Raw genomic sequence first — 15331 nt, forward strand, 5'->3', positions numbered from 1 at the left:
AAGGCAGGAGAATCGCTTGAACCCGCAAGGCAGAGGTTGCAGTGTGCCCAGTGCACCATTGCACTCCAGCCTGGGTGACAAGAGCGAAACTCTGTGTCAAAAAAAAAAAAAAAAGAGAAATGAGTGATTTTTTTAAAAGTTTTTTTTTTTCTTATTGTGACAAAAAACATTTAAGATTTACCGTCTTAACCATTTGTAAGTGTACTGTTCAGTAGTGTTATGGAGATTCACATTGTTGTGAAACAGATCTCCGGAACTTTTTCATCTTGTGAAACGGAAACCCTGTAGCCATTAAACAGCAATTCCCCCATTCCCCCTTTCCCAGCCACTGGTAACTGTCATTCTACTTTCTGTTTCTATGAATTTGATGACTTTAGATACCTTATATAAGTGGAATCATGTAGTATTTATTGTTTGTGACTGGCTTATTTCCCTTAGCATAATGTCGTCAAGGCTGACCTATGTTATGTTATAGCATGTGACAATATGATTTCCTCCCTTTTTTTTTTTTTGAGACGGAGTCTTGCATTGTTGCCCAGGCTGGAGTGCAGTGGCACGATCTCGGCTCACTGCAAGCTCCACCTCCCGGGTTCACACCATTCTCCTGCCTCAGCCTCCTGAGTAGCTGGGACTACAGACGCCCAGCTAATTTTTTTTTTTGTATTTTTAGTAGAGACGGTCGTGTTAGCCAGAATGGTCTCATCTCCTGACCTCGTGATCCGCCCACCTTGGCCTCCCAAAGTGTTGGGATTACAGACGTAAGCCACCGCTCCTAGCTGATTTCCTTCCTTTTTAAGGCTGAATAGTACTCTATTGTATGTATATATCACGTGTGGTTTATCCATTCATCCATTAATGGCCATTAGGTTGCTTCTATCTCTTGCGATTGTGAATAATGCTGCTGTGAACATGGGTGTACAAATAATCTCTTTGAGACCCGGCTTTTAATTCTTTTGATTATATATCCGGAATTGGGATTGCTAGATCATATGGTAGTTCTATTTTTAATTTTTTGAGGACCCTCCATACTGTTTCTTATAACCATAATGGCTGCATCATTTTACAGTCCCACTAACAGCACACAAAGCTTCTGGTTTCTCTACATCCTCAGAAATGCTTGTTTGTTTGTTGTTTTTGAGACAGTCTTATCCTGTCGCCCAGGCTGGAGTGTAGTGACATGATCATAGTTCATTCCAGCCTGGAGCTCCTGGGCTCAAGGGATCCTCCTGCTTCAGCCTTCTGAGTAGCTGGGACTACAGGCTTTTGCCACCACACCTGGCTAATTTTATTTTATTTATTTATTTATTTAATACAGAGTCTTGCCCTGTCGCCCAGACTGGAATGCCATGGCGTGATCTCAGCTCATTGCAACCTCTGCTTCCTCGGTTCAAGCAATTCTTGTTCCTCAGCCTCCTGAGTAGCTGGGATTACAGGCGTATACCACCACATCTGGCTAATTTTTGTATTTTTGTTAGAGATGGTGTTTTGCCATGTTGAGCCACCATGCCCAACCACGTCTGGCTAATTTTAAAATCTTTTGTAGAGATAGGATTTTGCTGTGTTGCCCAGGCTGGTCCCAAACAGGTGGCCTCAAGTGATCCTCTCGCCTGGGCCTCTCAAAGTGCTGGGATTGGCTGGGTGCAGTGGCTCACGCCTGTAATCCCAGAACTTTGGGAGGCCGAGGTGGGTGGATCTCGAGGTCAGGAGTTTGAGACCAGCCTGGGCAACATGGTGAAACCCCATCTCTACAAAAATACAAAAATTAGCCGGGTGTGGTGGTGCGCGTCTGTAATCCCAGCTACTCGGGAGGCTGAGAATTGCTTTAACCCATGAGGCACAGGTTGCAGTGAGCCGAGATCACGCCATTGCACTCCAGCTCTGGGTGTCAGAGCAAGACTGTGTCTCAGGAAAAAAAAAAAAGTGCTGGGATTACAGGTGTGAGCCACCATGCCTGGCCCACTTACTGTTTTTCTGATGGTAGCCATCCTAATGGGTATGAGGTGATACTTCATTGTGGTTTATTTCTCTGATTAGTGATGGTTAGTGATGGTGAATATATTTTTATATGCTTTTTTGGCCATTTGTATGTCATATTCACCCAGAATAGGGAATTTTTAAAAAACAAAAAAAAATTAAAAATTATTTATTTACAAAGAAATAATTTCTTTCTTTCTTTTTTTTTTTTTTGAAACGCAGTCTGTCTCTATTGCCCGGGCAGGAGTGCAGTGGCATCATCTCAGCTCACTGCAACCTCCATCTCCTGGGTTCAAGCAATTCTCCTGCCTCGGCCTCCCAAGGAGCTGGGACCCCACGCCTGCTTAATTTAGGTATTTTTGGTAGAGACAGGGTTTTGGCATGTTGGCCGGACTCGTATTGTGCTCCTGGCCTCAAGTGATCCTCCTGCCTTGGCCTCACAAAGTGCTGGGATTACAGGCTTGAGCCACTGCACTGGGTCTGAGGTCTTGTAAAAAATCAATTAATCATAGATGTTTTGATTTATATCTGGACTCTCATTTCTGTTTTGCTGGTCTGTATGTCTACGTGTATGCCAGTACCACAGCCTTTTTTTTTTCTTTCTTCTTACTGGTGAATTGAGGACACAACACAGTCTTGATTATTGTAGCTTGGTAGATTTTAAGATCGGGAAGTATACATTCTCCAACTTTGTTCTCTCTTTCAAGATTGTTTTGTCTAATCTGGGTTTTTTGCATTGCTATATGAATTTTAGGATCAGCTGGTCAATTTCTGCCAGAAAGGCAGCTGGGATTTGATAGAGTTTGCATTGAATCTGTAGATTAGTTTAGGGATTATTGCTGTCATAACAATATTTAGTATTCCAATCCATGAACATGAGATGTCTTTATTTAGGTATTCTTTAATTAATTAATTAATTTTTTTTTTTTTTTGAGATGAGGTCTCACTCTTACTCAGACTGAAGTACAGTGGCATGATCTCAGCTCACTGCAACCTCTGCCTCCTGGGCTCAAGCCATCCTCCTGCCTCAGCCTCCTGAGTAGATGGGACTATAGCCATGCACCACCCCACATGGCTAATTTTTGTATATTTTTGTAGAACTGGGGTTTTCACCATGTGGCCCATGCTGGTGTCGAACTCCTGATCTCAAAGTGATCTGCCTGCCTAGGCCTCCCAAAGTGCTGGGATTAAAAGCATGAGCCATTGGGCTGGGTCAGGTCTTCTTCGATTTCTTTCAACAGTGTTTCATAGTTTTCAGTATGTGAGTCTTATACTTCTTTTTTTGAATTATTTCTTATGTGTTTTATTTTTATTTATTTTTTATTTTTTGAGACACAGTCCCACTCAGTTGCTCAGGTTGGAGTGCAGTGGCGCAATCTTGGCTCACCGCAACCTCTGCCTCCCGGGCTCAGGCCATTTTCCTGCCTCAGCCTCCCGAGTAGCTGGGATTACAGGTGCCCACCACCATGCCCGGGTAATATTTATGTTTTTTTTTTTTTTTTTTTTTTGAGACGGAGTCTCGCTCTGTCTCCCAGGCTGGAGTGCAGTGGCGCGATCTCGGCTCACTGCAAGCTCCGCCTCCCAGGTTCACGCCATTCTCCTGCCTCAGCCTCCCGAGTAGCTGGGACTACAGGCGCCCACAACCGCGCCCGGCTAATTTTTTGTATTTTTAGTAGACACGGGGTTTCACCGTGGTCTCGATCTCCTGACCTTGTGATCCGCCCGCCTCGGCCTCCCAAAGTGCTGGGATTACAGGCGTGAGCCACCGCGCCCGGCCAATATTTATGTTTTTAATAGAAACAGGGCTTCACCATGTTGGCCAGGCTGATCTTAAACTCCTGACCTCAGGCAGTCTGCCTACCTCGGCCTCCCAAAGTGCTGGGAATATAGGTGTGAGCCACTGTGCCCAGCCGTTTTATTCTTTTAGCTGTTATTACAAATGGAATTTCTTAATTTCAGTTTTGGATTGTTCATTATATAAAATATAATTGATTTTTGTGTATTGATCTTGTGTCCTTGACCTTGCTGAACTTGCTTATTAGCATGTATTTTCTCTTTCTGTCTCTCTGTGTCTCTAGTGTCTGTATGGGTGGGGGAAACTTCCATAGGCTTTCTATATACAAGATCACATCGGCCCGGCGTGGTGGCTCACACCTGTAATCCCAGCACTTTGGGAAGCTGAGGTGGGTGGATCACCTGTGGTTGGGAGTTTCAGACCAGCCTGGCCAACATGATGAAACCCCGTCTCTACTAAAAAAAAATACAAAAAATTAGCCAGGCATGGTGGTGGACGCCTGTAATCCCAGCTACTAGGGAGGCTGAGGCAAGAGAATCGCTTGAATCCAGGAGGCAGAGGTTGCAGTGAGCCGAGATCGTGCCACTGCACTCCAGCCTAGGCAACAAGTGCGAAACTCCGTCTTAAAAAAAAAGCAAGAAAAAGATCAAATCATCTGCAAATATAGTTTTACTTTTTCCTTTCTAATATGAATGCCTTTTATTTTATTTTATTTTTCTGCTTAATTGTCCTGGCTGGAACTTTCTTTTTTTTTTTTTTTTTTTTTTTTGAGAGGGAGTCTCGCTCTGTCGCCCAGGCTGGGATGCAGTGGCCGGATCTCAGCTCACTGCAAGCTCCGCCTCCCGGGTTTACGCCATTCTCCTGCCTCAGCCTCCCGAGTAGCTGGGACTACAGGCGCCCATCACCTCGCCCGGCTAGTTATTTTTTGTATTTTTTAGTTGAGATGGGGTTTCACCTTGTTAGCCAGGATGGTCTCGAACTCCTGACCTCGTGATCCGCCCGTCTCGGCCTCCCAAAGTGCTGGGATTACAGGCTTGAGCCACCGCACCCGGCCTGGAACTTTCTTTTCTTTTTTTTTTTGAGACGGAGTTTTGCTCTTGTTGCCCAGGCGTGGACTGGAGTGCAATGGCATGATCTCGGCTTACTGCAACCTCCGCCTCCTGGGTTCAAGTGATTCTCCTGCCTCAGATTCCTGAGTAGCTGGGATTATAGGCATGCACCACTATGCTCGGCTAATTTTTGTATTTTTAGTAGATACAGAGTTTCACGATGTTAGTCAGGCTGGTCTTGAACTCCTGAGCTCAGGTGATCCACTGCCTTGGCCTCTCAAAGTGCTGGGATTACAGGCATGAACCACTGTGCCCGTCCTGGAACTTTCAATATAATGTAGATTATAAGTGACAAGAGTAGATATACTTGTTTAGTTCCTGTTCTTAGGGGGAAAGCTTTGTTTTTCATCATTTAATATGTTGTTAGCTGTGGGTTTTTCATAGATGCCTTCAGCAAGTAAAGAAAGTTTTTTTCTATTCCTAGTTTGTTGAGTGTTTTTATCATGAAAGGGTGTTGGATTTTGTCAGAAAATTTTTGTGTTTATTGAGAAGATCATGTGGTTTTTGCTTTTTATTCCATTGATATGGTGCATTATATCAGTTGATTTTTGGGTTTTACACCAACCAGGGATAAATCCTACTTGGTCATGGTATAGAATCTTTTTATGTGTTGCTGGACTTGGCTTGCTAGTATTTTGTTATGGATTTTTTGTTTTTGGTCTTTATGAGAAATATTGATTATTATATTTCTTTTCTTGTGATGCCTTTGGTTTTGGTACCAGGGAAATGTTGGCCTCAACTAATGAGTTTGAAAGTGTCAGCTGGGTGCAGTGGCTCACACCCGTAATTCCAGCACTTTGGGAGGCGAAGGTGGGTGGATCACGAGGTCAGGAATTCGAGAACAGCCTGGCCAACATGGTGAAACCCTGACTGTACTAAAAATACAAGAAAAGATTAGCTGGGCGTGGTAGTGCACACCTGTAATCCCAGATACTTCGGAGGCTGAGGCAGGAGAATTTTTTGATTCTGGGAGGCAGAGATTGCAGTGAGCTGAGATTGAGCTGCTGCACCCCAGCCTGGGTGACAGAGTGAGACTCTGTTTCAAAAAAAAGAAAGTGTTACCTCTTTTTCTGTTATTTGGAAGAGTTTGTGCAGGACTGGTCCTTTAATCATTTGGTAGAATTTACCAGTAAGGCATTTGGTCCTGAGTTTTTCTTTGTGGGAAACTTTATTTTTAAAAATTTTTTTGAGATGGAGTCTCACTTTGTTGCCCAGCAGGCGGGAGTTCAGTGGTGTGATCTCGTCTTACTGCAACCTCCGCCTCCCAAGTTCATGCGATTTTCCTGCCTCAGCCTCCTGAGTAGCTGGGATTACAGGTGCCCACCACCACACCTGGCTGATTTTTGTATTTTTAATAGAGACGGGGTTTCATCATGTTGGCCAGGCTGGTCTTGAACTCCTGACCTCAGGTGATCCGCCCTCCTTGGCCTCCTGAAGTGCTAGGATTACAGGCGTGAGCCACAGTCCCTGGCCTGGGAAACTTTTTAATTTTAAAATTTACTCTTATTTTCAAAATTTTAGGTTCAGGGGTGTATATGAGGATTTGTTACAAGGGCACCATGTGTGATGCTGAAGCTTTGGGCTTCTATTGATCCTGTCACCCAGATAGTGAACATAATACCCAATAGGATGTTTTTCATCGCTTGCCCCCTCTCTGCTTCCTGCCTTCCGAAGTCTCCAGTATCTGTTGTTCCCATCTTTATGTTCGTGTGTACCCAATGCTTAGCTCCCGCTTATAAGTGAGAACATATGTTATTTGGGTTTGTTTCTGTATTAATTTGCTTAGGATAATGGTCGCCAGCTGCATCTATATTGCTGTAAAGTACATGATTTCATTCATTTTTTTTTTTTTTTTTTTTGAAACGGAGTCTCCCTCTGTTGCCCAGGCTGGAGTGCAGTGGCATGATTTCAGCTCACTGTAGCCTCCGCCTCCCGGGTTCAAGCAATTCTGCTGTCTCAGCCTCCCCAGTAGCTGGGATTACAGGCCCGTGCCACCACGCTTGGCTAATTTTTGTTGGCATAAGCCAACTGTGCCCAGCCTTAATTTCTTGTTTTAGGTCTGTTCCCATTTTTTATTTCTTCAGTCAGATTCAGTAGTGTGTGTCCATTTCATGTAGGTTATCTAATTTTTTTGGCATACAATGGTTTATATTATTTCCTTATAATCCTTTTTATTTCTTTAAGATCAGAAGTAATGTTTTCTCTCTCATTCTGATTTTATTTATTTATTTATTTTTGAGATGAGATCTTGCTCTGTTGCCAGGCTGGAGTGCAGTGGCGCCATCTCGGCTCACTACAACCTCCGCCTCCTGGGTTCAAGCGATTCTCCTGCCTCAGCCTCCCAAGTAGCTGGGATTACAGGCACACGCCACCACACCCAGCTAATTTTTGTATTTTTAGTAGAGATGGGGTTTCACCATGTTGGCCAGGCTGGCCTTGAACTCCTGACCTCATGATCCGCCCACCTCAGCCTCCCAAAGTGATGGGATTACAGGCGTGAGCCACCGCGCCTGGCCTCTCTCATTCTGATTTTAATAATTTGAGTCTTCTCTCTTTTTTTCCACTGGTAGTCTAGCTAAGAGTTTGTCAGTTTTGTAGATATTCTCAAATAACAAAGTATTTTTGTTGTTGTTGTTGTTGTTTTTTCGCGAGATGGAGTCTTGCACTGTCGCCCAGGCTGGAGTGCAGTGGCGTGATCTCAGCTCACTGCAACCTCTGCCTCCCGGGTTCAAGTAATTAGCCTGCCTCAGCCTCCTGAGTAGCTGGGATTACCACCATGGCCAGCTAATTTTCGTATTTTAGTAGAGATGGGGTTTCACCATGTTGGCCAGGGTGGTCTTGAACTCCTGACCTCAAGTGAGCTGCCTGCCTCGGCCTCCCAGAGTGCTGGGATTAGACATGAGCCACTGTGCCCAGTGTGTTTTCTTTTTAAGACAGGTGTCGGCCAGGCGCGGTGGCTCAAGCCTGTAATCCCAGCACTTTGGGAGGCCGAGACGGGAGGATCACGAGGTCAGAAGATCGAGACCATCCTGGCTAATACGGTGAAACCCCGTCTCTACCGGGCGAGGTGGCGGGCGCCTGTAGTCCCAGCTACTCGGGAGGCTGAGGCAGGAGAATGGCGTAAACCCGGGAGGCGGAGCTTGCAGTGAGCTGAGATCCGGCCACTGCACTCCAGCCCGGGCGACAGAGCGAGACTCTGTCTCAAAAAAAAAAAAAAAAAAAAAAGACAGGTGTCACTCTGTTGGCCAGGGTGGTATGCAGTGGCACAATGACAGCTCACTGCAACCTTGACCATCTGGGCTTAAGCGATTCTCCTGCCTCAGCATCCCATGTAGCTGGGACCACAGGCACATGCCACCATGCCCAGCTGTTTTAAAAATTTTTTGTAGAGACAAGGTCTCACTTTGTTGCCCAGGCTGGTCTTGAACTCCTGAGCTCAAGCAATCCTCCCGCTTCAGTTTTCTAAAGTGTAGGGATTACAGACGTGAGCCATCATGTCTGGCCAGAGTTTGTTGTTGTTTGTTTGCTTAGTGACTATTCTGAACTAATTTTGTAAGGCCTGTGTTCTTTGCCATGTGTGGCCTATAAAGTTCTCCTGGGTTAGCTTAATTGTTAGCTAATGTTTGGACAGAGATTTCTGTAAATACTTGGAACCAATAAACTTCCCAATCTTTGATGTGATACATGTCTTACTTTTTCCTGTTCCACTCCCTACCAAAGCTCAGTTTGGCTACTGAATTTATTTTTATAAGCACAGGCCATTCAGTCCTTCCTACTTGTCCACTTGCCTTGTTGCCTGTCCCTGCAACTAGGATCACTGGCTACCGGGGCTCTGAGTTGGGCTCTGCCCATCCCTTGGGATGCCACACTGATTTTTGGGGGTTGGATGTCAACCATATCCGAACTGCTTGGTTGTGGTGATTTGTTTGTTCAGGCCTAGTGGGCATCAGATATTTGATGACCTGAATACTGCATGGAGAGAATGGCCACAGAAACACCTAGAGCATTTCTTAACCTGATGGTGGGTATGCTGGGGTAAGTCCCATGGACACTATGGGGATTCTTTCGCCATTGTCCCTAGGTACTCCCATGAGTGAGTAGGAGGTCATTGTGCCCACCTGGCTGGGGTTGTGACCTGCTGGGGCTCACAGGGAGTCAGTGTGGGGGTTAGTACTAGGAGTGAGTGCCTCTTCTTTTCTTTTCTGGACCCCCAGAATCCATGGGCATGAACTTCTGGGCAGTGTGACAGGTGTGTGCTGAGATTATGATAGAGCAAAGCAGAACAGTCTTGTCTCCAATTAAGAATTAGAGAATCTCAGGCCGGGCGCGGTGGCTCAAGCCTGTAATCCCAGCACTTTGGGAGGCCGAGATGGGTGGATCACGAGGTCAGGAGATCAAGACCATCCTGGCTAACACGGTGAAACCCCGTCTCTACTAAGAAATACAAAAAACTAGCCGGGCGAGGTGGTGGGCGCCTGTAGTCCCAGCTACTCGGGAGGCTGAGGCCGGAGAATGGCGTGAACCCGGGAGGCGGAGCTTGCAGTGAGCTGAGATCTGGCCACTGCACTCTAGCCTGGGCTACAGAGCGAGACTCCGTCTCAAAAAAAAAAAAAAAAAAAAAGAATTAGAGAATCTCAGTGCTCCGGCAGATAGGAGATTTTCCTCCATTTTTGTGATGTGATTTTGAAGAAACCCCCCTTTTTCTTTCTTTCCTGAGTCTGTTTGAGTATCTCCAGAGTTGAGCACCTCACCCTTTTCATTTCCACATAGTGTGACCCATGTTGGATAGAGGTTTTAGACTTTTCTTTCCTGTGTTCATCTCAGATCTTCCTCCCTTTGCTTCTATTCACTGGTTCCAGTTTTGTTCTTGGATGTTTCTTAGGAGCCCTTCAATGCCTGCCCTTTGCTTAGGGATAGGTGGGATATTCTTTGATGGGGTGAACTTCTGCTGAGACCAGTAGGTGAGAAAAATTTCCAGGTGACTACATCCTGGATGATTATCGTCTTTCTGGCTAAGTGGTTCATTCATTCTAGGCTCCAAACATCTCCAAGTTTCCTGGGAAGAGCAGCTAATTTAGGGTAGCTCACTCTGGCTCCTGCTTGCCATACTTGGGTGGGGAGGATAGCACTACATGTCCCAAAAGCTGTGGTTTATTGTTGGTAGTAGGGCGACTGGCCAAGCGATCCTCATTGGGTGTGTGATGAAAATCCTTCATGCCCAGAGCCTACATATTCAGGACTGACAAGCGTCCTCTGATTCCTCTGCAGGAGCTGATCGACCTCAAGATGATTCAGTGCAAGAGAGTTGTCAATGGTGAGTACAGATCTGGCTTCAGACTGATGCATGTGCCCTGCTGGGCTCAAGCAGCACTGCCACTGCCCTTGCCTGGGGTGAAAGTGTCTTGCCTGGCTTCATTGAGTAATTTTGTAGATCAGATGCTCCCTTGAGAGCAGTCACTGATCTCCAGAGGCCATGACAAAAAGCCTGATGTGAAACGGGCTAAGAGTGCCTTTCACTCACAGGCTTGCTGGCATAGAAATCACCATGTATCATAGCATAGGAGGAACTCTAGGAGCTTTGGAGTCAGGATGGCTTTAGCATTGGCCCTGGCTTGGCCACTTGCTAGGTGTGTGACCTTGGGCAGGCCATATGACCTCTGTCTGCCTCAGTTACTTTATCTGTAAAATGAAATCATAGTCTTTGCTTTACTGAAATCATAGGGTTGGAGTGAGGACCAAATAAGATAAGGTACATGTAAGTGCTGTGGACACCCTGTGCTCTGTGCAAATATGATTGTGATGAATTGTAGTTTTGCTGATACTTTATTGATGAGGCTGATTCTGCTTTGATTAGAGTTGTGGTATATTCCTTGAGGTTTTTGATACATGTGTATATGCTCGTGGAATCCTTTTTTTTTTTTTTTTGAGATGGGATCTCCCTCTATGGCCTAGGCTGGAGTGCAATGGCACAGTCTTGGTTCACTGCAACCTCTGCCTCCCAGGTTCAAGCAATTCTCCTGCCTCAGCCTCCCAAGTTGCTGGGATTACAGGGGCATGCCACCACACCCAGCTAATTTTTGTATTTTTAGTAGAGAAGGGGTTTCACCATGGTGGCCAGTCTGGTCTTGAACTCCTGACCTCATGATCCACCTGCCTTGGCCTCCCAAAGTGCTGGGATTACAGGTGTGAGCTGCCACACCTGGCTGAATTGTTTTAAATGTATATATTTTTTTCTGTGTGATAAAAAATTCAATATTACAGATCTGTATAACCTAGAAAATGAAAATCCTCCATAATCCTCTACCTAAAGAGGTAATCAGAAAGAGAAATAATGTATGTTTTTCTATACATATAGTAAATAATGTGTGTGTACAAAATATGATATGTTTATCCCTCTTCTAGGTCAAAGATAAGGAGAAAAAAATGTATCTGTATCTATATCTATATCATCTATCTCTCCACCCCATGAGATCATACAACACATGTTGTTTTGCCATTTGCTTATCTACTAGGTCATTTGCCCATGTCAGTACCTAGGGGCAACTATGACAGAATTGATTTTACCAGAGCCCTAACAGGGGTTCCCAGTGTTTTGCTGTTATAAACAGAGTTGCATTATAAACACACAAAGATTTTGTGGTTCTTCTCTCACACATCTTACTGCCAGTCATGAGCTGTCTCTGTCAGTGATACTTTGATTACCTCTCTCAACATGTCACGCCTTTACCCCACCCTAAAAACCTTCTCATCTGTTTAGTGCTGGGCTGATAATAACACCGTCCATGTATGGAAATGCTTTAAGTGCGTCAAAGATCTCATTTATTTCTAAAGACAGGCTTTGAGGTAGGCATATTCTCCCATCTGCCATGTTCAGTCTTTTTCATGTCTAGTGATCTTTGAAAGGTAATAATGGTAGCAACTATTTGTGGAGCTTCTTTAGGAAGCTGACAGATAAAATACAGTTGCTTCTCATTATGCACAGTTGTTGTTTCTGTAAAGTTGCTTTAAACATCAGATGAGCAGATACTGAACCACTGACCCTGGGGGAAACAAAGGTTTAGGTTTGTGCAAACCTCTGGTCATACTTTCATCAACTCGTCAGTCCATAACTTTTGTTATGTGTTTCTTTGTTTTTGTTTGGTTTCTTTTTTGTGACCAGGTCTCACTCTATTGCCCTGGCTGGAGTGTAGTGGTGTGAGCATAGATCACCGCAGCCTCAAACTCCTGGGCTCAAATGATCATCCTGCCTCAGCCTTCCAAGTAGCTAGGACTTCAGGTGCACACCTTCATGCCCAGCCAATTTTTAAATTTTTTGTAGAGATGGGGTTCTTGCTGTGTTCCCCAGCTGGTCTCAAACTCCTGGTCTCAAGTGATCCCCCTGCCTCAGCCTCCCAAAATACTGGGATTACAGGACTGAGCCATCACACCAGCCATGTGTTTCTGTTTAAAGGCATATTATTTAATATATACCATTGATTCGCTAACATTGAACTCCCTAACATGGGTAATTGTGCTATAATTTCAGGCCTAAACAAAGCTTATTCAAGATGTATATTTTCTCCGTAAGGCCCATGACAGTCTTCTTGTGCTTAGGAACATTAGACAGCATTTCAGCAGTATGGTTGGGACCATTTTATTTTATTTTTTTTGAGATGCAGTCTCACTCTGTAGTCCAAACTAGAGTGCAGTGGTGCGATCTTGGCTCACTGCAACTCCGCCTTCCCAGCTCAAGAGATACTTGTGCCTCAGCCTTCCAAGTAATTGGGACTACAGGTATGCACCACCACACCCAGCTAATTTTTTGTGTGTGTGTTTCAGTAGAGACTGAGTTTTACCATGTTGCCCAGGGTGGTTTCGAACTCCCTGACCTCAGGTAACCCACCTGCCTTGGCCTACCAAAGTGCTGGGATTACAGGTGTGAGCCACCGCACCTGGCCACTTGGGACCATTTTAAACAGTGAGATCACCAACAAAAAGCATAAACATGCAGAAATGTGGCATGAAATATACCACAAAAGGGCCACTTGTTGACAGTATGAGAGCTGAAGGGAGAAGACAGAGCATCACCTTGTTTGACCTCAGCTGGGAACATGCACAACGGGCAACTCAAAACTTTCACCACTCTGTTCTTGTCGTTGGATGACCATGAAAACATCACAAGTATTGATTTTGGGGTCACGAATAAATGTTAGCAAATAGGCACATTTGCAAATATGCAACTATGAATAGTATAGGAGACTGATTGTTATATAGTAACCTTCCACTAGCAGCACCTGTCTCACTGTAAGTAAATAGTAAATTTGCTGAACTTCAGAGTGATGTTTTCTGGGAAAATTTGGGCCAAAACTGAAACAGACAAACATTTTTTTTTTTGAGACAGAGCTTCCCTCTGTTGCTCAGGCTGGAGTGCAGTGGCACAATCTCAGCTCACTGCAACCTCTGCCTCCCAGGTTCAAGCAATTCTCCTGCCTCAGCCTCTTGAGTAGCTGGTATTACAGGCACCCTCCACCATGCCCAGCAATTTTTTGTATTTTTAGTAGAGATGGGGTTTTGCCATGTTGGCTAGGCTGGTCTTGAACTCCTAACCTCACGTGATCCACCTGCCTTGGCCTCCCAAAGTGCTGGGATTACAGGCGTGAGCTACTGCTACGTATGTACATTTTGTTTCAACTTTTTTTTTCCCCCAAGACGGAGTCTTGCTCTGTCCCCCAGGCTGGAGTGCAATGGCGCAATCTTGGCTCACTGCAGCCTCTGCCTCCCGGGTTCAAGATTCTCCTGCCTCAGCCTTCCGAGTAGCTGGGATTACAGGCACGCCCTACCACGTCCGGCTTATTTTTGTATTCTTAGTAGAGACGGGGTTTCACCATGTTGGCCAGGCTGGTCTCAAACTCTTGACCTCATGATCTGCCCACCGCGGCCTCCCAAAGTGCTGGGATTACAGGTGTGAGCCACCATAGCCGGCCCTGTTTTAACATTTTCTTTTTTTTTTTTTTTTTTTTTTTTGAGACGGAGTCTCGCTCTGTCACCCAGGCTGGAGTGCAGTGGCCGGATCTCAGCTCACTGCAAGCTCCGCCTCCCGGGTTCACGCCATTCTCCTGCCTCAGCCTCCCGAGTAGCTGGGACTACAGGCGCCCGCCACCTCGCCCGGCTAGTTTTTTGTATTTTTTAGTAGAGACGGGGTTTCACCGTGTTAACCAGGATGGTCTCGATCTCCTGACCTCGTGATCCGCCCGTCTCGGCCTCCCAAAGTGCTGGGATTACAGGCTTGAGCCACCGCGCCCGGCCCCTGTTTTAACATTTTAAACACAGCAAAATGTTAACCACCATTCGGAAAAAGTGCATTAAACACAAACATGCAGTTGAACAAGTAATTGCAAAACGAACAACCATCACCCAGGTCAGGAAATAGACCATTGTCATCATCACAGAAGCCTCCCATGTGCATAGTTATTTTTGGTAAGAATGGTATACATTTAGGATCTCTTTCCCCTCCAAGCTTATACTCTGGCCGTGTTTTCTTCCAGGACTTAGGCTAGGGTTGAATTTGCATCTTCATTGAGTGACGCTATGTGTTTGTGTTTTCTTGCAGAGGTGCTCAGCACAGTGGACTTTGTCGCCCCTGATGATCGAGTTGTCTTCCGCACCTGTGAAAGAGAGCAGAACAGGGTGGTCTTCCAGATGGTGAGAGATGCCATTGCTGCATACCCTCCCGAGTCTCACCATCCCCTGGGATTTCCCAACTCATGCCCTGTGCCAGGCCAGTGTTGAATACCTGGGGTACATTGCACAACGATGGCTTCCTGAAGATCCGCTTTAATGTTTTCCAAAGAGCCAGTCATGAGTAATTACACTATTGGAGACGGTTTATGGAAATCAAACTATCACAGTCATGTATGCCTCTAGTCTCAAATTTAATTTACTTACTTGTAGGAATTGTCTGTTTGGCATGATTTCTCTATTGTTTTAATCCCTAGCATTGATTACTCAGATCATAGTCTTTGTTTTTATGTAGTGTATATATATTTCTCATAGAAAGAAATTAGGATTTTTCAAGAGTAGTTAAGATTTGTATTTGAGTTGTGATGACTCTATGGTGCTCTTCTGTCACTTTGGGAATTTCTTGGTACTTTTTCAGAAACATCCTGAATGATGTTTAGGTTTCTAAAAAATTGATAATAATGGGTAACCATGTGATAAAGCAAATCTAGCAAAATGTTAATTGTAGAATCTAAATGGTGAGTGTTTGAATGGTCACTATAAAATGTTTTCAAGTTTTTTATATGTTTGGGTGTAATTATAGTATTGATAACATTTTCTCAACCTTCCAAGTCCACCTTTTTCTGCTGGCAGCAAGCTAGTCTAGTGGGCTGGCTGTTTAAGAGAAAGCCAGCCTGACTCTGTTATTGGTGTGTGGGGTGTGTGTGTGTATGTGTGTGCTGCATGGGTGTGTTTG

At 45.0% G+C, this 15331-nt stretch overlaps 1 protein-coding gene across 36 annotated transcripts in view; it reads left to right on the forward strand.

The window, feature by feature from the left end:
- DUS2 (dihydrouridine synthase 2) overlaps positions 1-15331 on the forward strand; it is a 59466-nt gene that overhangs the window by 17294 nt on the left and 26841 nt on the right. For 23 of the 36 annotated variants that reach the window (XR_012429081.1, XR_012429075.1, XR_012429070.1 and 20 more), the window contains 2 exons: positions 10147-10192; positions 14468-14559. Coding sequence is in view for 19 of the 36 variants with exons in the window: in XM_074027472.1 (XP_073883573.1) it covers positions 10147-10192; positions 14468-14559 (138 nt within the window). In the remaining 17 variants the exon portion in view is untranslated. Of the gene's footprint in view, positions 1-670; positions 759-2201; positions 2328-8812; positions 8914-10146; positions 10193-14467; positions 14560-15331 lie in introns of those variants that run through there. The other 13 variants (XR_012429082.1, XM_074027478.1, XM_074027479.1 and 10 more) reach the window with 4 other exon arrangements.

The sequence above is a fragment of the Macaca fascicularis genome, chromosome 20, assembly GCF_037993035.2.
Source record: "Macaca fascicularis isolate 582-1 chromosome 20, T2T-MFA8v1.1".
Taxonomy (NCBI): Eukaryota; Metazoa; Chordata; class Mammalia; order Primates; family Cercopithecidae; genus Macaca; species Macaca fascicularis.